Genomic DNA, 26,145 nt, shown 5'->3' with positions numbered 1-26,145 from the left:
AAGGTTGGTATGCAGGTACAGCAAGTAATTAGGAAAGCTCATAGAACATTAGACACGCAAACAGGAGGTGGACAGAGGGCAATAATTAGTGGGTCTAAATAAGGACTAGGAATCGGCACAGGGCCTGTTCATGTATTGTATTATACACTATATTGTTATCATTTATTGGGAGGGGAATTGAAACAAAGGTAGGAGAGGTCATGCTTCAATTATACACACTGGCGAGAACACAACCAGGGTACTGTGTATAGGACTAGTCAGTTTACTTAAGGAAAGATGGAAATGCAAATGTAATTCAGGGAAGGTTTACTGAACTAATTAGGAAAAAAAAGAAAATTTTCTGAAGGAGAGTGACTGGATCTGAAACTTTAACGATGTCTCACTCTCCACAGTCACTGCCAGACCTATTGAGTTTCTCCAGCATTTTCAGTTTTTCTTTAATAAATTAAGACCTGGAATGGACAGGTTGTCTCATCAGGAAAAGTTTAATGTTTATTAGGGTAAGAGGAGATATATTGGAAATGAATAAAATTCTGAGAGGTCTGGACAGGATAAATGTTTTCTCTTATGGGAGAATCTACATCTAAGGGTCACTGTTTAAAAATCTAGGGATCGTACATTTAGAACCATACTAATGTGAACTTGAGGTTGCAGTCAGAACAGCACTGATCTTATTCAATCAATGGAATAAGATCCTGCTCTCGATAAAAGATTGTACATTTGATGTTTATATATCAATTAAATTAACCCAGTTAGAAATGGTACAGAAGCCAACGCCCCTCCAATCAGTACCATTAAGGGTGATGTACACAGAATTACACAATGCGGAAACAAACCATTCCAACCCATCGTACTTGTGTCTGCACCTTGTAAGAAAAATCCCACTTTCCCCATAGCCATGGTATTTTCTCCCCCCTTTTCAGCCAGCTATTCCATTTCCTTTTGTAAGTTATTGTTGAGCATTCTTATAAACTCAAAATACTGAATAGCTGGAGAACACAAGTAACAGTTCTAGTCTTACACCAGTACATGGTGATGTGAAAGGTTCACTGACTCTGTGCTGACATCCCTTCAATGCGATCTTTCATTCCAAGCTTTTCCTGCAAATTGTGAAGTCAATCTCCTTTGGAGAGTTTTGTTGTAAAAGAATACTCCCTTCTCATGTATCTCCAGTCATTAGCTGCCTATTGGGACTTTGCTGCTTGCAAATTGGTTGTCACAGATCTTACCTTACAACATTGGGCACCAAAAACAAAAGTACTCGAATTGGATGGAAAGCTCTTGAGATGTCCTTGAGATTATGGAAGTTGCAGGTCTGTCATTCTCTTGACCCAAGTTTATTTGAAATCAGTCAAGGTACTAAAAACAAACATCTGCCTTATTTGCTCGAAACAGTCCAAATGACGGGCAAAAACAAAGGAAAACTGCTGAGGAAATTTGGCTTTTTGAAAATTAATTTGAATTTATGATCTTTCTTTATTTGAAAGGTCAGCATGTTACTTTGTTTCGTATAAATAACTCTTGTTAATGCTTACATTTAAGTGCCTTTTTTGTTAGTTTATTATCCATATCTAAATTAATATTGCAAATGTCATTTTAAAAAAGTTACTTAAGCAAAAAGGTACTTACTGGGGTCTAATCTTATGGACTGTCTCGCTGGGTACCACTGAGGATCTGAAAAAGAAATGCAAAAATTAAGATTACTCTCTTATTGCAAATGTAATGAGTTTGGGAATAGAATGATTCTAAATTAAGGGGTTTATTTATCAAGGAGACAGATTACCCAAGCTGCACCCTGAGCTAATGACATTCCTGATGAAAAGTGTATGCTCGAAACGTCGACTTGCCTACTCCTTGGATGCTGCCTGACCAGCTGTGTTTTTCCAGCACCACACTTTATGACCATGAGCTAATGCCCATTGTTAACTGATAGCTCTCGGTGGTGGGAAACTTCTAGAAACAATTATTTGGGATAGAATTGGTAGTCATGTGGAAAATGATGGAAATAGTAGTCACATGGATTAGGAAGAGTCAGCATAGATTTCTAAAGGGGCAAACATGTTTAATCAACTCACTGGAGGCTGAAAGGCTTGGTGAGGATAATGCTACTGATGCAGTATACAAGGATTGCCAGCAAGTGTTTAATACAGTGCCACACAACAGACTTGTTAAAGGACAAGTATAAAAGGGACAGTGGCAGAGTGAATACAAAAGTGATTGAATGACAGGAAACAGAGAGTAATAGAGTCATAGAATCATAGAGATGTACAGCATGGAAACAGACCCTTCAGTCCAACCCGTCCATGCCAACCAGATATTCATATACCCATCCAAATACCTCTTAAATGTTGCAATTGTACCAGCCTCCACCACTCCCTCTGGCAGTTCATTCCATACATGTACCAACCTCTGCGTGAAAACGTTGCCCCTTAGGTCTCTTTTATATCTTTCCCCTCTCACCATAAATCTATGCCCTCTTGTTCTGGACTCCCCGACCCCAGGGAAAAGACTTTGTCTATTTATCCTATCCATGCCCCTCATAATTTTGTAAACCTCTAAGAGGTCACCCTTCAGCTTCCGACGCTCCAGGGAAAACAGCCCCAGCCTGTTCAGCCTCTCCCTATAGCTCAAATCCTCCGACCCTGGCAACAATGGTATTTTTCAGGTGGAAAGAACAATTGAAGAGGAGTTGCCCAGGGGTCAGTATTGAGACCCTCGTCTTTCCTGACATATATTAATGAGCTGGATCTTGGGGTATAGGGAACAATTTTGCAGATGATGCAGGGCTTGAACTAATTGTAAGCTATGAGGAGGACAGTGTGGAACCCCAAAAGAAAATCGACAAATTGATGGCAGTTAAGATTCAATGCAGAGAAGTGAGAGGTATGCACTTTGGTAGAAAGAACAATGAACAACAATAAAAAATAGGGGATATAATTCTAAAGAGGGTGCAGGAGCAGATGGGCCTGGGTGTATAGGTGTACAGATGATTAAAGGTGGCAGGACAGGTGGAGAATGTAGCTAATAAAGCATACAATATCCCCAGCTTTATTAATAGGGGCATAGAGTAGAACAGCAAAAAGGTGGTATTAAACTTGTAGACAATACTTGTGAGATCTCAGCTGAAGAATTGGTTACAGTTTTGGACACCACATTGTAGCAAAGATGTGAATGCATTGGAGAGAATGTAGAAGTAATTTATGAAAAGGAATGAGGAACTGTAGTTCACAGAATCCCTACAACATGGAGACAGGTCATTCAGCCCAACAAATCCACATCAACTCTCTGAAGAGCATCCCACTCAGACTCATTTCCCTGTAACCCTGCATTTCCCCATGGCTAAGGCACCGAACCTGCTCATCACGATTTACTATGGGCAATTTAGCATTGACAATCCGCATAACCTTTGGACTGTGGGAGGAAACCAGAACACCCTGCAGAAACCCACATCAACAGGGGGATAATTGTTTATTTATGCCATTCCCCTGATTCAACCCCAAATCCCTGACAACTATTTCTATCCAAATAACCATCCAATGCCCTCTCAATTGCACCACTTGAACCTGCCTCCACCTAATTTATGGGCACTGCATTCCATACCCTAACTACATATAAGATGATGTGCAAACTCTACACAGACAGTTGCCCAAGGGTGGAATTGAACCCAGGTCCCTGCACTGTGAGGCAGCAGTGCTAACCACTGAGCCAAGACTGAGGAAGATGGGAATGTCCTGCTTAGAGAGGAGATTTGAAAGTGATTTTCAAAATGATGAGCGATCTGGATAGAGTAGATGGGGAGAACGTAAAAGGAACAAAAAACAATATGGAATACATTTTAAGTGATTTGCAAAGAAGCAGGAATGATGCAAGGAAAATAAAATGTTTTCACTCAGTATGTAGTTAGGGTTTGAATGCAGTGCCCATAAATTAGATGGAGGCAGATTCAAGTGATGCATTTGAGAGGGCATTGGATGGTTATTTGGATAGAAATAGTTGTCAGGGATTTGGGATTGAATCAGGGGAATGGCATAAATAAACAAGGCTCATTTGAAGAGCCAGTGGATTGAATGATTTCTTTCTGCACCACAGGAATTCCGTGATTCTGGTGGACCTACAGGCCATCCTCCAGAAAACAGGATGGAGACTGGATTTCCAGGGAATTGTCCTCCAGAAGACAGGATCGGAACTGGACTTCCAGGGATTTTGAGTGGCTGGTTAACCTCAGGGTGTGAAAGGGGGTTGCTGAGTGTGGTGGTGTCAGGTTGGAGAGTGGGAGGGCCAAGGAGAGGAGTCGGGGAGGGGGGGTCCCTCGGGAGGAGGTGTCCCCTCACCAGCAAGCCCTTCAGGGAAAGCTGCCAAACTAGTCGTTGTCCTTCGGTCTTCGCCTACAGACTGAAAACAGATACAGGATGTGGGATGAGCCCATTCAGTGGCTGCTAATTGCTTAATTAAGGACCTCAATGAGCCTCAGGCAGGCTGGCTGGCTGACTCCTGGGGACAGGTCAGAGGTGAGGAGCAGGTGGCAATAGGCAGCCCACTAAATTTTATTTGAACCCCCACCCTCCCTGAAAAGCCTGAGCAAGGAGCTTTAAAAATCGTCACAACTCGTCTGCATTTCCAGTTGGGACACAAATCTTATCAAAACTGTGGTGCAAATGGACACTTGTCAGTCCACACTCACTTCTGATTGTCCGTGTTTTCCAGGGCCTGCAACATTTGCATAATCCAGTCAAACATTGAAAGAGGCTCCCATTTGTCTATTTGAGAAAACGAGGAATATCAGGTTCCTTTTGGGATAAAAATGGGGCTTTTCTGAAATTCCAAAAGATGTCTTCCTATAGTTACCCAGGGGCTAGATGAAATCATACCTGGAGTATAGTGTGTAGTTATGTTGTCCCTATTTAAGAAAGGATATTCCTGTCATAGAGGGAGTGAGCAGAGGCTAATTAGGCTGATAGTGGGGATGTCAGGATTGTCCTGTGAGGATAGATTAATTCAACTGGGCCTGTATTCACGAAGACTGTGATGAGACTATGGCTTTAAGAGGTGTATTTTGTCCTTTTGCTTTGAAGAGAGGTTTTAAGGCAACGGTAACAAGCAGTGTATGCGGAGCCACTAGAGTAAACAGTTTGTGAGGCCTTGTTTTAAAAGTTGGAACAGTAGAAACAGCCTGAACGGATATGTTCAACCTCTCACAGAACCTGAACTGTTAGTTTTTCAGTAACAGTTTCTACTGGGGCCTTGAAGAGGGAGGAGCTGTTTTTTTCCCCCTCTCTCAGTTACAGCTAAAAGTTGGGGTTCTCTTCCTCTACTGGAATTGAATGGGAGATAAACTGCTTTTTTTTTTAATTTGCCTTTGTCAAGGGTGTGTTTATGGGTAATCCCATATTGGAACAGTTAATTAGTAATAATTACTTTATGTAATATTTTATTAAGCATTTCAATAGAGTTATAGCTAAGCCAATTCTTTTCTTTTCTTGTATTTTAACTATAGTGTATGAATAAAGTGTGTTTTGCTTCAAATCCTGTAATTTGACGAATCAAATTGCATCCAGAATGCAATAATTCACGCTTGTCTTTAAAATAAGAAAAAAATTAGGGTCTGGGCTAACTTGTTAATATATTTGGAGGGGGTCTAGTCTGGTCCACAACAAGAAGGAGAGAGGATCTGATTAATGTATAAAATCCAACAGGGCTGGACAGATGCAGGGAGATGTTTCCCCCTGGATGGGGAGTCTAGAACAAGGGGACACAGTCTCAGATATCAGGTAGGGATGAGTTAGGAATCATTTAGGAATTAGATGAGGAAATATTTCTTCACTCAAAGGATAGTGAAACAGTGGAATTCCCTGCCACAGAAGGTTGTAGAGGCAGATCACTAAATATATTCAAGAAAGAGAAAGCTAGATTTTTAAATTTTAAAGGCATCAAGGGGCATGGGAAGAAAATGGGAATATGGCGTTGAGATGGGGGATCAGCCATAACCATACTGAACAGTGAAGCAAGCTCAAAGGGCTAATGGTATACATATGCTCCTAGTTTCTACATTTCTATGCAAGAGAGCTCTAAATACAGATATCCACCTTTCTCCCCACCATATAAAAACACAAATTTACATCCAATTTACCTCCAATTTGAAGCTGCTACTTCTCCCATACTGCCTTATGTCTATTTGTTTTTTTCTGCTTTCCAGCTATCAGATTTCATCCTCATAATAACTATTATTAAATTTATCCCCGAGGGCAGCTGGTGGAGAGAGGAATAAATAGACTAAAATCCAGGAATTGTCAGCCTGTCCAAAAGGATTTGTAGCTAATGATTTATAACCTCTGTGGGAGTTTGCTTCACAAACCACCTCAACTCCACGCAGTAAAGGAAAGAAATCTCTAGACTAAAAATAGTGGCGTAAACTGAATTTTGACAAAGAACAGGAAAGAAAATAAAGCAAATGGACAAACTGAACACAAAAATAGACAAATGAATTCAAAAATACGATAAGGATGCTGTCATTGGGATTTCCACAAAGTCTCCTCAGATGTTTTTACTTACATGACTTATGGAACATAGATTTAATTTCTCCAACTGTGGCATTTGGCTCCACCTAAATAAGATGCAAACAAAATGCAGTCAGAAGATGCAAACAAACTCGAAGCAGAAAGGGAGTCTCATACATTGAAATGCAAATTTCAAGACAAAAAGAAGTCTTAAATTATGCTGAACCAAGGACACAGCTATTCATTACTATGACATTCAGATGCTAAAGAACACAGTGCCGGTCGGAATAAATTCCACTGCCCTGCAACAAAAGCAGAATTTTTTCCAAGAGCCTTCAATCCTGGCTTCAGCCTTTGTGACCTAGTTAAAAGTACACCAACAAAGTCGCTTCAAAACGCCCTCCAAATTAATTAGTCACTTGAAGTGGTGTAAAAATAGACAGAAGGTTGGAACACCTTCCCACTCCGTACAAAGGCTGGGGCACCTTTGTACTCAGTGAGCACTATGAGAGGAGCCATGGATCAAAAGCAAACCACACAAGATATTTACATCTTAAAGAATCAATGGCTATAATTAATGCATGTGGAAAGTAAGGTTTAGATTCTCACCTTGTCGAGGAAGCAGAGCTGTTCCTTGGTCTTGGCATCAAGGATTTCCACCTCAAAGAAAACAAATGATTTTATTTTTTTAATTGTGGTTGTGGATTCTCGCGCTTGCTGTGTGACGGTGGGTGTGGCTGTTTTCTTCTTTAAACTAGTTGCAGTAAATATAGTTGTTAGGTCTATCGTCTGCATTGGTGCCATTGCTTGTTGCACAGAGAATTCAGCAGGCACCTAGCAGTACAAATGTGAAGAAAGTGGCAAGCACATATGTCCCTGACATTTCCAGACAGTAGCAAGTGCAAAGAGGCATCGTGACAGCAGCGTGATAGAACAACGCAACTGATGGGAAGGGGCTTGTAACTCGATACACCAGAAAGAATACTCTATCAGACATCGAGCAGCTCCCAGCATTTTAATCCAGCTGTTTCACTGCCTGAAAACACATAATTCTATCTAATAGCTTGTAATAGGTACTAAAAAATTAGGACACCAAACAAAAAATGTGATCTGACAAAAACTTTGAATGTCAAATAAGCTTCAGTTCAAAGCACCACATGTGGAAGCAAAGTAATGTAAATGGACCAGCATACCATTCATTTCAAAATATCCCACATTGCGGATGAGTGTGTGCCTGGGTGAATATTGTACATTCTTATTCTTATTGTACATTCAGTGCATTGCCCAAACAAACTAACCCTTTATGTCAGGATTGTTAAGCGTCCCTTCACAAAACTATCACAAATTAGGTTGTGAAGAGGATTGGGATTGAGGATGAGTTGACATCTGTTAAAATAATAGAGTATTATATTTGAAATAATTTTTTTAAAAAATTCTAACAGTAACCATTGAAGGAAAATACCTGAAACTTATGTTTACCGTTTTTGAAAGCCATTTTCTAAAGGGAACCTGGTGTGATCCACAGAAACACATGAAATGTGAACTATGTGCAGAAGGAATGCACCCTAGTCCAGCCTGAGAAACAGGCCTAGTGTCAATCCTGTTTTACAACAGTGGTATATTTAGTACACAACAACAACTTGGATTTCAATAGCACCTTCAGAGCAGTAAAAATCCCACGTCACTTCAGAGAAGCATTAACATGCGAAATATGATACCAAAGCAGAAGAGGAGAAAAACCAAAGAAAGGTGGATGCTGGAAATCTGAAACACTAACAGAAATTGCTGGAGGAACTCAAGCAGGTCTGGTAGCATCTGTGGAGAGAAAGTTGAGTCAATGTTTCGGGTCGAATTCTTCAGAACTGTTCAGAATGGATCTGAAAGGTTAAGTCTATTTTCTCTTCTCCCTCTCCTTAGTGGTTTATGGAGTAGAGTAGTAGTTTGTTTTCTATTATTATTGTCATTATATTATGAGGTTGTTATTCTATTTTGTAGTGATTTTGTAATTTTGTAAAAAAAATTAAAATCTTTTTTCTCCATAAAAATATTTACAAAAAAAAAGAAAACTAGACAATTATCTGAAGAGAAATCATTTGCAGGATCACAGGAAAATAACAGGAGAGTAGGATGAGCTAGATTGCCTTACATTATAGCTAGAATGAACAAGACAGGTCAAATGAACTCTTTCCCTGCAATAGCTTCATGGTTAGTTATTGTGGTGATACACTTGCACGATACACAGTCTAACTGTAGTCTGTACAACTACAAGTGATAATAACGTAATGCAGCAACAACGCTCTGAACAAGATACACATGTGTACAGCTTGGAATGTACTGCACAGAATTTGTTCCATATTAAATACCGTGTCCGCAAAAACACGCAATGAATATGATGCAATAAGATAACCGACTATACACAACAATGTTGATAATCAATTGTCAACACAATTTTAACTGTAGCACTATTTACTGCACAATTTTGGCTGCAATTGTATTACATTGCCACAAACTCAACAGTAACATGCACCCCCAATACACACTGGCACTGCACTCACCAACACGATAATGAGAAACAAAACAAATGCTGGAAAAACTCAGGCTCAGAGGACAGAAATAGGGTTAACGTTTTGGGTTAAGGGATCTTCTCAACAGAATTGAAGAAAAGTTAAAACGTAAGCATGTTTTCAGACAGTATGAAGTAGTTGGGGGAGACCAGAAGAACTCAAATGAAGGTCTGTGATAGGGTCAGGCGAAGGAGAAATTAAATGTAAAAGATTTTGTGATATAACAACCAAAGAGAGGGATAACAGATACAATAAAGAAACCAAAGTTATGTCTAAATGAGGCATGGATGGTTATACAAGACCATTTGGATGTAATCTGAAAATAGTTTTTAAAAATGAAGACTGATCCAGCAAAATAATTAAAAAAGCGAGGAAATGAAAACACAGAACATGATGGAGACTGGAGTCATAACCTAAAGTTGTTGAGTTCAGCGTTGAGTAGATAGATGCAAAGTGTTGATCTGAAAGGTAAGGTTCTGTTCCTCAGGAAAAGGTGACCTGAAATGTTGAGGAGGTTATTTTCTGGTCTGTATAAATGTTTGGCAGCAAGAAGGCTATCTAATCAGGCAGTAGGTTGGAATGCAAGCAGTTCATCACCTTCCCATCTCCACCAAGGTGAAGTGTAGACACAGAAACCCATGCTCAGGCTTCCCACCCAGCTAAATAATGATCATTTAATAGGTTTGTCTTGCTAGTTATAGTCGACCCAGCTGCAGAGGTGGGGAAGTAAATCTGGGTGGCACAATTGTAGTCTCTCTGGAGGAAGGCAATCCCTCATTCAAGGTAGCCATGATGTGGAGGTGAAAATGTGTTGCTGGAAAAGCGCAGCAGGTCAGGCAGCATCCAAGGAACAGCAGAATCAACGTTTTGGGCATAAGCCCTTCTTCAGGAATGAGGAAAGTGTGTCCAGCAGGCTAAGATAAAAGGTAGGGAGGAGGGAGTTGGGGGGAGGGGCTTTGGAAATGCGATAGGTGGAGGGAGGTCAAGGTGAAGGTGATAGGCCGGAGTGGGGTGGGGGCGGAGAGGTCAGGAAGATGATTGCAGGTTAGGAAGGCGGTGCTGAGTTCGAGGGATTTGACTGAGACAAGGTGGGGGGAGGGGAAATGAGGAAACTGGAGAAATCTGAGTTCATCCCTTGTGGTTGGAGGGTTCCCAGGCAGAAGATGAGGCCATGGTCTGGCGATGGAGGAGTCCAAGGACCTGCATGTACTTGGTGGAGTGGGAGGGGAAGTTAAAGTGTTGGGCTACACGGTGGTTGGGTTGGTTGGTCCAGGTGTCCCAAAGGTGTTCTCTGAAACGTTCCGCAAGTAGGCGGCCTGTCTCCCCAATATAGAGGAGGCCACATCGGGTGCAGCGGATGCAATAGATGATGTGTGTGGAGGTGCAGTGAATTTGTGGCGGATATGGAAGTGTCCCTTGGGGCCTTGGAGGGAAGTAAGGGGGGAGGTGTGGGCGTAAGTTTTGCATTTCTTGCGGTTGCAGGGGAAGGTGCCGGGAGTGGAGGTTGGGTTGGTGGGGGGTGTGGACCTGACGAGGGAGTCACGGAGGGAGTGGTCTTTTCAGATGTGGAGGTGAAAGTGAGGTCTGCAGATGCTGGAGATCAGAGCTGAAAATGTGTTGCTGGAAAAGCGCAGCAGGTCAGGCAGCATCCAGGGAACAGGAGAATCGACGTTTCGGGCATAAGCCCTTCTTCAGGAAAGATGTGGAGGTGTCCATGTTGGACTGGAGTGGACAAAGTTAAAAATCACACAACACCAGGTTATAGTCCAACAGGTTTATTCAAGCTTTCAAAGTGCTGCTCTGTCATCAGGTAGCTAGTGGGGTAGTATCATAGGACACAGAATTTATAGTAAAAGATCAAAGTGTCATGCAATTGACGCGCTGTATTGGACAAACCTAGATTGCTGTTAAGTCTTTAATCACTGAGAATGGGTTGCAGGTTTCAATTCATTAAGACGTAAATCCCAGATGTTTTTAAAGTCACATTCCCAAGATAACAAGGTTTTATACAAAAAAAAGTGATATCTCAGCTCAGACAATGTATTGAAGGTCTGAGGTTAGAGCCAGTCTCAATTCCATCCTTGAGTCAGACTGGTTCTACTTCCAAAATAGGAATTTATAAAATGTCACATGGACTGACAGCCTATAGATTGTGTGTCTTTTGAACAAAATAGAATATATCTGCAAATGCAAATTCACCCCATAGACTTATATGTGTATGTCATGCATGTGAGGGAGAGTGAGAGATTGTGTGAGTGTGTGTGTGTGGGAGAGAGGGAGAAAGTGTGTGTGTGCGCTGTTTTAAAAAATTCTCAAGGTCAGGTTCGTAGGAGAGTAGTCTGACACAGAACAAACGACCAAGAGGCGAGTCTGCTAGAATATGAGCATTTTATTCCCCGCAGCGTCGCCACAACCAGGTCTCATACTTACAACGGGTCTGGCTTATACTCACTCTACATGTTACCGGAACTGGGAGCCGTCAGTTCTCGTAGAGCGGTTGCCAACAACCCACGCTCGGCGGTTAAACGCAACCCCGGAGCAGACTCACCGAACTGGAGACTTTTCCAGCTGATATACTCTTTTCCAGATATAAACATTCATGTGAACAGCAGAGCAAGGCTAAAAAACACATTCCATTCTGGTTACATACAGATAAGAAGATTCACACGGGGAGGTGTGTAATAAGATTCACACGGGACTAAGCAACACCTCCATTCCGGTTAGATTCACACATGTATTGGGACATAATTTTTAACCGTTTCACCACATGCGCGCATGTGAGAGCGTGTGTGTATATGGGTGTGCGTGGTTGATAGAGTGTGTGGGAGTATGATGGAGTATATGCCTGTGAGATGGTGGGTGTGTATCTGTGTGTCTGTGCACGCACGCGCGCACCTGAGAGAGAACATGTGTATGAGAGAGGGTCTGCATGAGTATGTGAGTGTGATTTCATATTAATGAATTGAAACCTGCAACCCATTCTAAGTGATTAAAGACTGAACAGCAATCTAGGATTGTTCAATACAGTGCATCAGTTTTATGACACTTTGATATTTTACTATAAATTCTGTGTCCTATGATGCTGCCCCACTAGGTACCTGATGAAGGGGCAGCATTCCAAAAGTTTGTACGTCCAAATAAACCTGTTGGACTATAACCTGGTGATTTTTAACTTCAATCAAGATAGTCAGTGCCTGATCAAGTGAGGGCATCAAGAATAGGAGGGGCCTGCTGTGGTCTACTCGCCTACCCTCTAAATCCTTTACTGTAACCCCCACCTGTGAAAGCTGTCTGACCACTTGATTGAGTTTTTGAAGAAGTAACAAAGAGGATTGATGAGGGCAGACATGATCTATGTGGACTTCAGTAAGGCGTTCGACAAGGTTCCCCCGGGAGACTGATTAGCAAGGTTAGATCTCATGGAATCTCAGGGAGAACTAGCCATATGGAAACAGAACTGGCTCAAACGTAGAAAACAGAGGGTGGTGGTGGAGGGTTGTTTTTCAGACTGGAGGCCTGTGACCAGTGGAGTGCCACAAGGATCCTCTACTTTTTGTCATTTACATAAATGATTTGGATGCAAACATAAGAGGTACAGGTCGTAAGTTTGCAGATGACACCAAAATTGGAGGTGTAGTGGACAGCGAAGAAGGTTACCTCAGATTACAACAGGATCTTGACCAGATGGGCCAATGGGCTGAGAAGTGGCAGATGGAGTTTAATTCAGATAAATGTGAGGTGCTGCGTTTTGGGAAAGCAAATCTTAGCATGACTTATACACTTAATGGTAAGGTTCTAGGGAGTGTTGCTGAATAAAGAGACCTTGGAGTGCAGGTTCATAGCTCCTTGAAAGTGGAGTTGCAGGTAGATAGGATAGTGAAGAAGGCGTTTGGTATGCTTTCCTTTATTGGTCAGAGTATTGAGTACAGGAGTTGGGAGGTCATGTTGCGGCTGTACAGGACATTGGTTAGGTCACTGTTGGAATATTGCAAGCAATTCTGGTCTCCTTCCTATCGGATAGATGTTGTGAAATTTGAAAGGGTTCAGAAAAGATTTACAACGATGTTGTCGGGGTTGGAGGATTTGAGCTACAGGGAGAGACTGAACAGGCTGGGGCTGTTTTCCCTGGAGCGTCGGAGGTTGAGGGGTGACCTTATAGAGGTTTACAAAATTATGAGGGGCATGGATAGGATAAATAGACCAAGTCTTTTCCCTGGGGTCGGGGAATCCAGAACTAGAGGGCATAGGTTTAGGGTGAGAGGGGAAAGATATAAAAGAGACCTAAGGGGCAACCTTTTCACACAGAGGGTGGTACGGGTATGGAATGAGCTACCAGAGGATGTGGTGGAGGCTGGTACGATTGCAAAATATAAAAGGCATCTGGATGGGTATATGAATAGGAAGGATTTGGAGGGATATTGGACCAGGTGCTGGCAGGTGGGACTCGATTGGGTTGGGATATCTGGTCAGCATGGATGGGTTGGACCGAAGTGTCTGTTTCCATGCTGTACATCTCCATGACTCTATGATTCTATGACCATGACTTACCTCCCAATCCTGAACATCCTCTCATTGTCATGTCCATATCAGCCACCTTCTGGTACTGGCGAACAAGATAGCTGCTGGCCTCTGATTGGCCAGCATTGCACACCCCCACCCCTTCCATACCTTCTGTGGGAAAAGATTTCCCCTCCTGCCAACGAAGCAAAATTGGCCAATGGTACCAAAAATACCCAGAATACCTCAGCAGGGATCAAGCAGGCTGACAAGCCCAACTAGACAGCACTCGCAGACAAGGGAATACATTCCAAGCTCCCACTAAAAATGTCAGAGCAACACAGCTATCCCAAAGCCCCAAGGCTAGTTTCACAACCCAGCAATACCAAAGCCACACAAAGAGCAGGTCAGACAGAAAGGCACTAGCAAGAGCACTGCTCCCAGGACAAGACAATGGAAGCACCTCACCACTTCAGAGGAGACATTAACACCTACTTGTGAAGAGGAATGGAACCATCGATACTGTCAGGATGTTGCATTGTGTGAAGGAACAGGACATTCATCCGATAACTGTTTTCCGATTAGCATCCTTGTAACTAGATTACTCTATTTCCAGATACATTGTATTTTCCCCATTTTTAATTAGCCTTATTGCACAAGATCATTATAAAAATTGGTCTTCGTGCCCATTTGCCACCGGGCAGTGGGGATCCCCAGTGGAGGGCTCTCTATGCGGGAGTCCTCCCCCTTTCTCTCGGGGATCTGGGGTGGAGGGTGCTGCACGCAGCAGTCCCCTGCAACCGCAGATTGTGGTGGTTCACAGACTCCCAGCCCAATTGCTTGTTCTGTGGCGCTGTGGAGTCCGTGGACCACGTGTATATTGGGTGTGGGTGTTTGCATTCCCTTTTTGATTTTCTTAAAAACCTTCTCCTCTGTGTTTGGTTGCACTTCAGTCCCACGCTCCTGATCTTTGGGCACCCGGTACGGAGGAAGGAGGGCAGGTCTGAAGACCTCCTCGTGGGTCTGCTCCTGGGCCTGGCCAAACTGGCCATCAACAGGAGGGGGTCGTTAGGGCCGACTGCCTGCCCCTCTTCCGCGGTTATGTTAGAGCCCGGGTGTCCTTGGAGAAGGAACACGCGGTGTCGACCAACACCCTGGAGTTGTTCAGGGAGAGGTGGGCGCTGCAGGGAGTGGAGTGCATTATTTCTCCCTCCAACTCTATTTTGATTTAGTCCCTACCCTCCCCTTCACTGTTTTGATCACACAGCACTGCCCTTTGATGTGAAGGGCAGTGTTTGTCACTGGCCACCCGGGTGTTTTCCTGGTGGTGGAATTTGAATAAAGATTCGTGCACTTTGTGTCTTTCACTGTGTCTCACCCCTACACACACACACCATGGGTGCTGGGGAAAAAAATAAGCACTACCGCACTTAGGTGGTAGTGTGGGGGTTAAATAAAAAAAAAATTGGTCTTATCCTCAGCTCTGGGAAGAGGCTCCTTGACTGCCTGAGCAGACTGTCTGTCCTGTTTCAGCTTAGTCAGTTTCTCTTCCTCGATACTGCCGCACTAATAAACTGTTTGTCAATTTCACTTCGAACTGTGCTTTGTGATCTCTAATTTACTGAGCAAATTTCTCTGACAGTTTGGCGTTAGTCGGCAGGCCCTTTTTTTCTCTTTCTCTCAACAGGGTAAGCGAGCCAGATAACCCAATTCTTACCTGGCAGCCAGCCCTGCCCAGAGGGTCAGACCAGAGAAAGGCTGGACGACTGTGGAGGGTGGCCACAATTCTGATCTGCAGCGAATTGGCTTCAGCTACTGCAATTTGGAAGTTGAGTAGTGACTTGGCTCCTAAATTGCTGCCAGGACTCGGCCCGTTGAGGTAGTCTGGTAAGCGAATAAATTAATCACCAAATTTAACTATTTGGCAGCAGGCTGCTACAATTTGGAAGTTGAGTACTGGCTTGGCCTGTGGAGGTAGTCTGGTGGGAAAGTAAGTTAACTGGCAGCCGGTAATTCGGAATTGAGCAGCGTGGACTGGGCCTGCAGAGGTTGTCAGCTGTGCTAAATTATTTACCTAAAATTTTTTGCAACAAACATTAATTTGGCCCATGCATGATCCGGCTTGAGCCAGGACTTCTGTCACAAACCTGATCTAGCCAGGAGAAAGACGGTCAGGCAGAGAAAGTTAGGCAAACATACGTGGAGAGAGCACTCATCAAATTCTCGCTTTACTACTGATATATCCACAGCTCAAACTAAATTGACTGGGGCCTGCTGTTTTGTCCTGTGCTGTCTAAGAGTTTGTTTTGGGTGTGTCTGCTTGTTCTGTGGTTACTGAGTGCTTGCTTTGTTAATTTCAGGTGTCCCATCTGGCCATGTTTGTTCCGCGCTGAAGTGTTTGTTTACTTTGCGGGCAGCGATTACACGCTTTAGTGACTTTTATTGCCTAACCTGTCAATCACTCACTGCCTGTGTGTCCTGTTAGCTCTCCATCTCCTGTTTTTTGCCTCGAAACCTAAATAGAGCACTTACAAATCATCCAGGACGCCATGGGCGCACGGATATCCACCGTCTGGTGGAAGATGCCAGCTGTGGGAGCTGGGCAAACCCAACCTAGTGGTGAGAACGGTACAAGACTACCCTGAAAAGGCATGGTAAATATGTAATCTTTGAGAACAAGGTAGGAGATGCTCTTGTTACACCTGGGTGACTGACAGACACCATGCTAAAACACACAGGCGACAGCCGCTACGTTATCCCCTTGACAAGGGACCTTTACTCCTGGTCCCAAGGGAATTGGCCATCTGAGGGGGTCCTTCAAAATTAATAAAATTGATTACTGGACCACGGCCATTACAGGGGGTGGGGGCACGGGGATCCCTCATGTCACAGTGTCTGGCAAAATTTTGGGATATTGCCAAAAACCACCAGCCCCCTAAAGTACAAACCGCAGCAAAACATCCCCGACCCCTACCATCCCGGGCACAGCCCTGCCACCCTATGCCGAGGAATACCCGAAACTTCCCTGACCAGCCCCAGAGCCAGACCCGCTGCTACATGAAATGGCTGCCCTTGTTACCATGCAGCCCATGAGAAGCTCGCAGCAGGATACAGCAGCCGCTGGGCAACCTGACTCACTACCGCTGCCCAACCCAGTCAATAACATCAGGCTCACACGCAGCACGGCTGCTGCCCTGAAAGACCAGGGCACTGAATGCCAATTTCCTCATATTATGATTGGATCTACTCCCCTTGATAAGCCCTGGACCCACACAGAGGTCCGGGCCATAGAACATAGAACAATACAGCACAGAACAGGCCCTTCGGCCAACGATGTTGTGCCGAACATTTGTCCTAGCTTAAGCACCCATCCATGTACCTATCCAATTGCCGCTTAAAGGTCACCAATGATTCTCACTCTGCCACTCCCACAGGCAGCGCATTCCATGCCCACATCACTCTCTGGGTAAAGAACCTACCCCTGACATCCCCCCTATACCTTCCACCCTTCACCTTAAATTTATGTCCCCTTGTAACACTCTGTTGTACCCGGGGAAAAAGTTTCTGACTGTCTATCTATTCCTCTGATCATCTTATAAACCTCTATCAAGTCACCCCTCATCCTTTGCCGTTCCAATGAGAAAAGGCCTAGCACTCTCAACCTATCCACGTACGACCTATTCTCCATTCCAGGCAACATCCTGGTAAATCTTCTCTGCCCTCTCCAAAGCTTCCACATCTTTCCTAAAGTGAGTTGACCAGAACTGCACACAGTACTCCAAATGTGGCCTAACCAAGGTCCTGTACAGCTGCAACATCACTTCACGACTCTTGAATTCAATCCCTCTGCTAATGAATGCTAATACACCACAGGCCTTCTTACAAGCTCTATCCACCTGAGTGGCAACTTTCAAAGATCTATGAACATAGACCCCAAGATCCCTCTGCTCCTCCACCTTACTAAGAACCCTACCGTTAACCCTGTATTCCGCATTCTTATTTGTCCTTCCAAAATGGACAACCTCACACTTGACAGGGTTGAACTCCATCTGCCACTCCTCAGCCCAGCTCTGCATCATATCTAAGTCCCTTTGCAGCCGACAACAGCCCTCCTCACTATCCACAACTCCACCAATCTTCGTATCATCTGCAAATTTACTGACCCACCCTTCGACTCCCTCTTCCAAGTCATTAATAAAAATTACAAACAGCAGAGGACCCAGAACTGATCCCTGCGGAACTCCACTCGTAACTGGGCTCCAGGCTGAATATTTACCATCTACCACCACTCTCTGACTTCGACCGGTTAGCCAGTTTTCTATCCAACTGGCCAAATTTCCCTCTATCCCATGCCTCCTGACTTTCCGCATGAGATGCCCCAGACCCATTGAAAAGACCACTTGCCATTTTATAATTGGCTGCTACAAATTTCCACTATTTACAACTGTCTGCCGCAAGATGTCCAGACCCTGTTACTACTTGCATACGGCACCCACTGGGTGACCATTTGCCCCACCATTAACTTCCCCACCTAACCCTGGGACACTGCTGCAGACTGGGACAGATAACTGGACAGCACTGTGAAGGAGGCGATTAAAAACTAGTGCAAGGCAGCACGCAGACTTGGTGCTGTTACCCAGTGTCTGCAGAAAACAGGTGAGCCCATGCCAGACTTCATTGTCAGCTTTAGGGAGGTTTGGAACTCCTCAGCAGGCATCCCCTTAACAGAGAATGAGAAGCTGGCTGTACAGACTCTTGTCAATTGCATGCTCCCTACATATGAGGAGAAAGTGAGGTCTGCAGATGCTGGAGATCAAAGTTGAAACTTTATTGCTGGAACAGCACAGCAGGTCAGGCAGCATCCAGGGATCAGGAGATTCGACGTTTCGGGCACAGGCCCTTCTTCAGGAATCATTCCTGAAGAAGGGCCTGTGCCCGAAACGTCGAATCTCCTGTTCCCTGGATGCTGCCTGACCTGCTGTGCTGTTCCAGCAATAAAGTTTCAACTGCTCCCTACATATGCCCATGTATACAAACTACATAACTTAACCTGGCAAACAACATCCTGGGAGACACCTTGACCACACTCACTAACCTGGATAGGAATGGGCTGTTCACCACACCAAGACAGACGGGGGCATTTCCCTGAATTGCACAACCGGATCAGCCTAGGGACACAGCCAGACCAGTAAAGGGACCCTCACTAGGGACACAGCCAGACCAGTACAGGGACCTGCCGTGGGGACACAGCCAGACCAGTACAGGGACCTGCCGTGGGGACACAGCCAGACCAGTAAAGGGACCCTCACTAGGGTCACAGCCAGACCAGTAAAGGGACCTGCCCTAGGGACACAGCCAGACCAGTAAAGGGACCCTCACTAGGGTCACAGCCAGACCAGTAAAGGGACCCTCACTAGGGTCACAGCCAGACCAGTAAAGGGACCCTCACTAGGGTCACAGCCAGACCAGTAAAGGGACCCTCACTAGGGTCACAGCCAGACCAGTAAAGGGACCCTCACTAGGGACACAGCCAGACCAGTAAAGGGACCCTCACTAGGGACACAGCCAGACCAGTAAAGGGACCTGCCCTAGGGACACAGCCAGACCAGTACAGGGACCTGCCGTGGGGACACAGCCAGACCAGTACAGGGACCCTCACTAGGGACACAGCCAGACCAGTACAGGGACCCTCACTAGGGACACAGCCAGACCAGTACAGGGACCTGCCGTGGGGACACAGCCAGACCAGTACAGGGACCCTCACTAGGGACACAGCCAGACCAGTACAGGGACCTGCCGTGGGGACACAGCCAGACCAGTACAGGGACCCTCACTAGGGACACAGCCAGACCAGTACAGGGACCCTCACTAGGGACACAGCCAGACCAGTACAGGGACCTGCCCTAGGGACACAGCCAGACCAGTACAGGGACCCGCTCTAGGGACACAGCCAGACCAGTACAGGGACCCTCACTAGGGACACAGCCAGACCAGTACAGGGACCTGCCCGAGGGACACAGCCAGACCAGTACAGGGATCCTCACTAGGGACACAGCCAGACCAGTACAGGGACCCGCTCCAGGGACACAGCCAGACCAGTACAGGGATCCTCACTAGGGACACAGCCAGACCAGTACAGGGACCTGCCGTGGGGACACAGCCAGACCAGTAAAGGGACCCTCACTAGGGATACAGCCAGACCAGTACAGGGACCCACCCTAGGGACACAGCCAGACCAGTACAGGGACCTGCCCTTGGGACACAGCCAAACCAGTACAGGGACCTGCCCTAGGGACACAGCCAGACCAGTACAGAGATCCTCACTCGGGTCACAGCCAGACCAGTACAGGGACCTGCCCTAGGGACACAGCCAGACCAGTACAGGGATCCTCACTGGGGACACAGCCAGACCAGTACAGGGACCCTCACTAGGGACACAGCCAGACCAGTACAGGGACCTGCCCTTATGACACAGCCAGACCAGTACAGGGACCTGCCCTTATGACACAGCCAGACCAGTACAGGGACCCTCACTAGGGACACAGCCAGACTAGTACAGGGACCTATAGGGTTCTGTAAAGGACCTTGCTGGAACTGCAGCAAACCAGGCCAATTGGCGAGATGCTGCTGGTTACCACCCAAGCAGGAACAATCAGGCCCTTCCATCCCCCCCTCACTCCCCACAGGCACAGCAACCACAGCTCATCACCCCACAGTGGCAGCCTCGCCAGGCTACCTACACTATGGCTGATCCCTTCTCCCGTGCCGCTGGAAAAAACTAGGGCTGCCGTGAGAGGGAGGTCCTGCAGGCGGTCTCAATACGACACTGGGTAAAAACAATGACTGCAGATGCTGGAAACCAGATTCTGGATCAGTGGTGCTGGAAGAGCACAGCAATTCAGGCAGCATCCGAAGACAGGCAAAATCGACGTTTCGGGCAAAAGCCCTTCATCAGGAATAAAGGCAGAGAGCCTGAAGCGTGGAGAGATAAGCTAGAGGAGGGTGGGGGTGGGGAGAGAGTAGCATAGAGTACAATAGGTCAGTGGGGAAGGAGATGAAGGTGATAAGTCAGGGAGGAGAGGGTGGAGTGGATAGGTGGAAAAGGAGCTGGGCAGGTCGGACAAGTCCGGACAGTTCAGGGGATCGAGTTGCTGGAGGTTAGAAGATACGATGAGGTGGGGGAAGGGGAAATGAGGAAACTGTTGAAATCCACATTGATGCCCTGGGGTTGAAGTGTTCCGAGGCAGAAGATGAGGCGTTCTTCCTCCAGGCGTCTGGTGGTGAGGGAGCGGCGGTGGAGGAGGCCCAGCACCTCCATATCCTCGGCAGAGTGGGAGGGGGAGTTGAAATGTTGAGCCACTGGGCGATTTGGTTGATTGGTGCGGGTGTCTCGGAGATGTTCCCTAAAGCGCTCTGCTAGAAGGTGCCCAGTCTCCCCAATGTAGAGGAGACCGCATCGGGAGCAACGGATACAATAGATGATATTAGTGGATGTGCAGGTAAAACTTTGATGGATGTGGAAAGCTCCTTTGGGGCCTTGGATAGAGGTGAGGGAGGAGGTGTGGGCGCAGGTTTTACAGTTCCTGCGGTGGCAGGGGAAAGTGCCAGGATGGGAGGGTGGGTCGTAGGGGGGGCGTGGACCTGACCAGGTAGTCACGGAGGGAACGTTTTTTGCGGAATGCGGAGAGGGGTGGGGAGGGAAATATATCCCTGGTGGTGGGGTCTGTTTGGAGGTGGCGGAAATGTCGGCGGATGATTTGGTTTATGCGAAGGTTGGTAGGGTGGAAGGTGAGCACCAGGGGCGTTCTGTCCTTGTTGCGGTTGGAGGGGTTGGGTCTGAGGGCGGAGGTGCGGGATGTGGATGAGATGCGTTGGAGGGCATCTTTAGTGGGCGGCACGGTGGCCCAGTGGTTAGCACTGCTGCCTCACAGCGCCTGTAGATCCGGGTTCAATTCCCAACTCAGGCGACTGACTGTGTGGAGTTTGCACATTCTCCCCGTGTCTGCGTGGGTTTCCTCCGGGTGCTCCGGTTTCCTCCCACAGTCCAAAAGATGTGCGGGTCAGGTGAATTGGCCATGCTAAATTGCCCGTAGTGTTAGGTTAAAGGGGTAAAGGTAGGGGTATGGGTGGGTTGCGCTTCGGCGGGTCGGTGTGGACTTGTTGGGCCGAAGGGCCTGTTTCCACACTGTAAGTAATCTAATCTAATCTAATCTAATCTAATCTAATCTAATCTAATGTAAGTAATCTAATCTAACCACGTGGGAAGGGAAATTGCGGTCTCTAAAGAAGGAGGCCATCTGGTGTGTTCTATGGTGGAACCGCTCCTCCTGGGAGCAGATACGGCGGAGGCGGAGGAATTAGGAATACGAGATGGCATTTTTGCAAGAGGTAGGGTGGGAAGAGGTGTAATCCAGGTAGCTGTGGGAGTCGGTGGATTTGTAGAAGATGTCAGTGTCAAGTCGGTCGTCACTGATGGAGATGGAGAGGTCCAGGAAGGGGAGGGAGGTGTCAGAGATGGTCCAGGTAAATTTAAGGTCAGGGTGGAATGTGTTGGTGAAGTTGATGAATTGCTCAACCTCCTCGCGGGAGCACGAGGTGGCGCCAATGCAGTCATCAATGTAGCGGAGGAAGAGGTGGGGAGTGGTGCCGGTGTAATTACGGAAGATCAACTGCTCTACGTAGCCAACAAAGAGACAGGCATAGCTGGGGCCCATACGTGTGCCCATGGCTACCCCTTTGGTCTGGAGGAAGTGGGAGGATTCAAAGGAGAAATTGTTAAGGGTGAGGACCAGTTCGGCCAAACGAATGAGAGTGTCGGTGGAGGGGTACTGTTGGGAACGTCTGGAGAGGAAAACACGGAGGGCTTGGAGGCCCTGGTCATGGCGGATGGAGGTGTAGAGGGATTGGATATCCATGGTGAAGATGGGGGCCGGGGAAACGAAAGTCTTGGAGGAGGTGGAGGGCGTGGGTGGTGTCTCGAACGTATGTGGGGAGTTCCTGGACTAGGGGGGATAGGACAGTGTCGAGGTAGGTAGAGATGAGTTCAGTGGGGCAGGAGCATGCTGAGACAATGGGTCGGCCAGGGTGGTCAGGCTTGTGGATCTTGGGAAGGAGGTAGAACCGGGCAGTGCGGGGTTCCCGGACTATGAGGTTGGAAGCTGTGGGTGGGAGATCTCCTGAGGTGATGAGGTTCTGTATGGTCTGGGAGATGATGGTTTGGTGATGGGGGTGGGGTCATGGTCAAGGGGGCGGTAGGAAGAGGTGTCCTCGAGTTGGCGTTTGGCTTCAGCGATGTAGAGGTCAGTGCGCCAGACTACCACTGCGCCCCCTTTGTCCGCTGGCTTGATGGTGAGGTCAGGATTGGAGCAGAGAGATTGGAGGGCTGTGCGTTGTGAGGGTGAGAGGTTGGAGTGGGGGAGGGGGGTCGACAGGTTGAGGCGGTTAATGTCCCGGCGGCAGTTGGAAATGAAGAGGTCGAGGGCAGGTAATAGGCCAGCGCGGGGTGTCCAGGTGGATGCAGTGTGTTGGAGGTGGGCAAAGGGGTCCTCGGAAGGTGGGCGGGAGTCCTGATTATGAAAGTAAGCTCGGAGGCGGAGGCGACGGAAGAATTGTTCGATGTCACGGCGTGTATTAAATTCATTGATGCGTGGACGGAGGGGGATGAAGGTGAGTCCTTTGCTGAGGACTGATCGTTCGTCCTCAGTGAGGGGGAGGTCTGGGGGGGATGGTGAAAACTCGGCAGGGCTGGGAGCTGGGAGCTGGTGTGGGTGTAGAGCTGGGAGTGGGGTCGGAGCCAGTACCTGGAGTGGGTGTGATGGTGGGGGGAATGAGGGTAGAGTCATGAGCAGGGGTAGTGTTCCCCTCGGGGTTCTGGGGGGTGGGGATAGTGACAGTGGGGTCTGTGGGGGGCGTGTCAGCAGAATGCAGGTGAGTGGCGCTGGTGGGGTCGGAAGTGGTGGCAGACACGGCAGTAGGGGTGGCGGAAGTCACTGAGCGTGTGGCATCGGCGATGATGTGAGGGCCGGAAGTGGCTGTGGGAGTGGCCATGATGGGGGCAGAAGTGACATCATCAATCAGCGTGGGGGTGGTAGCTGCATCAGCCGCATGGCTAATGGTGTTTCCGAGGCCAGGGGAATCTTCTGGAATGTTCAAGGAGCGCTGGTTATGGAGCTGGGTAGATAAAAGTTTGTTGTACTTACAGTTTTTGATGTTTGAGATGGAATTGAAATACTGTTTGTTGAGAGTATGAATTCTCCTGAGGATGTAGTACTCTCATTCGTTTGGCCGAACTGGTCCTCACCCTTAACAATTTCTCCTTTGAATCCTCCCACTTCCTCCAGACCAAAGGGGTAGCCATGGGCACACGTATGGGCCCCAGCTATGCCTGTCTCTTTGTTGGCTACGTAGAGCAGTTGATCTTCCGTAATTACACCGGCACCACTCCCCACCTCTTCCTCCGCTACATTGATGACTGCATTGGCGCCACCTCGTGCTCCCGCGAGGAGGTTGAGCAATTCATCAACTTCACCAACACATTCCACCCTGACCTTAAATTTACCTGGACCATCTCTGACACCTCCCTCCCCTTCCTGGACCTCTCCATCTCCATCAGTGACGACCGACTTGACACTGACATCTTCTACAAACCCACCGACTCCCACAGCTACCTGGATTACACCTCTTCCCACCCTACCTCTTGCAAAAATGCCATCCCGTATTCCCAATTCCTCCGCCTCCGCCGTATCTGCTCCCAGGAGGAGCGGTTCCACCATAGAACACACCAGATGGCCTCCTTCTTTAGAGACCGCAATTTCCCTTCCCACGTGGTTAAAGATGCCCTCCAATACATCTCATCCACATCCCGCACCTCCGCCCTCAGACCCAACCCCTCCAACCGCAACAAGGACAGAACGCCCCTGGTGCTCACCTTCCACCCTACCAACCTTCGCATAAACCAAATCATCCGCCGACATTTCCGCCACCTCCAAACAGACCCCACCACCAGGGATATATTTCCCTCCCCACCCCTCTCCACATTCCGCAAAAACCGTTCCCTCCGTGACTACCTGGTCAGGTCCACGCCCCCCTACGACCCACCCTCCCATCCTGGCACTTTCCCCTGCCACCGCAGGAACTGTAAAACCTGCGCCCACACCTCCTCCCTCACCTCTATCCAAGGCCCCAAAGGAGCTTTCCACATCCATCAAAGTTTTACCTGCACATCCACTAATATCATCTATTGTATCCGTTGCTCCCGATGCGGTCTCCTCTACATTGGGGAGACTGGGCACCTTCTAGCAGAGCGCTTTAGGGAACATCTCCGAGACACCCGCACCAATCAACCAAATCGCCCCGTGGCTCAACATTTCAACTCCCCCTCCCACTCTACCGAGGATATGGAGGTGCTGGGCCTCCTCCACCGCCGCTCCCTCACCACCAGACGCCTGGAGGAAGAACGCCTCATCTTCCGCCTCGGAACACTTCAACCCCAGGGCATCAATGTGGATTTCAACAGTTTCCTCATTTCCCCTTCCCCCACCTCATCGTATCTTCTAACCTCCAGCAACTCGATCCCCTGACCTGTCCGGACTTGTCCGACCTGCCCAGCTCCTTTTCCACCTATCCACTCCACCCTCTCCTCCCTGACCTATCACCTTCATCTCCTTCCCCACTGACCTATTGTACTCTATGCTACTCTCTCCCCACCCCCACCCTCCTCTAGCTTATCTCTCCACGCTTCAGGCTCTCTGCCTTTATTCCTGATGAAGGGCTTTTGCCTGAAACGTCGGATGCTGCCTGAACTGCTGTGCTCTTCCAGCATCACTGATCCTCAATACGACACTCCCGACTCCCCATTGGAAAATCCGATGATGGATGTGGAAGTGAGAGGGGGCGGCTCAAATCCTTTCTGGTGGATTCCGGGGCCACCCACTCGTCTGCGCCTCCCTCTGAGGAACTTTCCCCGAGTTCCAAGACTGTCCGTACGGTAGGGGTTTCGGGAGTGCCCGGGACACAGCCACTCGCCCACCCTGCGAACTTTAGTGTCGAATCACTGTCCCTGACGTGGTCCATCATTTCTGGTACCTCCAGTTGCCCTCCTGGGCCGACACACCTTATGCAAACTAAATGCCAGCATTCACTGTTCCCCGGAGGGCCTCACACTGGAGATCCCGGACACCCACTACTCCATGTTGCGGACGGCCATCACCCACAGCCCGGAACCCCCTAACCAGACAAGTTCCTGCTATGCCTGGTCCTGCCCCACCACCCCTACCCATGCTCTTCTCGACCCCCTGCTTTCCCTGTTATCAACGGCCCCTTCATTCCCCCGCTTTATCTTTCCTCCGCTGGGTGATACTGACAGACCACTTTGTCTGTCAGTTTCACTGTGCAGCTTCCTGCCCACAGAAATCAGCATCAGCATATGCTGCACTCATGGACCCTCATCCCACCCTCCCCTCCCCGCTAGCACTCACTGACTCACTAGAAGGTCAAGTACAGGTGGAAATTAAAGTGAATGGCAGAATCGTTAGAAGTATTGATATGCAAAGGGATCTGCTTTCCCACTAGACCATGGGATACATGGAGTG

The 26,145-nt window shown here is 47.5% G+C and overlaps 1 protein-coding gene across 5 annotated transcripts in view; it reads right to left on the bottom strand.

Annotated features, from left to right (window-relative positions):
• LOC122554191 (very-long-chain enoyl-CoA reductase-like) overlaps positions 1-26,145 on the bottom strand; it is a 94,842-nt gene that overhangs the window by 27,247 nt on the left and 41,450 nt on the right. For 2 of the 5 annotated variants that reach the window (XM_043698837.2, XM_087990474.1), the window contains exons 2-4: positions 7,104-7,154; positions 6,550-6,601; positions 1,630-1,674 (exon numbers count right to left, since the gene is read on the bottom strand). In XM_043698837.2, the coding sequence (XP_043554772.1) occupies positions 1,630-1,674; positions 6,550-6,601; positions 7,104-7,154 (148 nt within the window). Of the gene's footprint in view, positions 1-1,629; positions 1,675-6,549; positions 6,602-7,103; positions 7,430-13,606; positions 13,631-14,050; positions 14,076-26,145 lie in introns of those variants that run through there. The other 3 variants (XM_087990476.1, XM_087990475.1, XM_043698836.2) reach the window with 3 other exon arrangements.

This window comes from Chiloscyllium plagiosum, unplaced genomic scaffold, assembly GCF_037043375.1.
Source record: "Chiloscyllium plagiosum isolate Xiang-an unplaced genomic scaffold, Cpla_swu_hap1 HiC_scaffold_9, whole genome shotgun sequence".
Classification (NCBI taxonomy): domain Eukaryota; kingdom Metazoa; phylum Chordata; class Chondrichthyes; order Orectolobiformes; family Hemiscylliidae; genus Chiloscyllium; species Chiloscyllium plagiosum.
The sequence above is the reverse complement of the archived record's forward strand: the minus strand, read 5'-3'. Positions and strand labels throughout refer to the sequence as shown.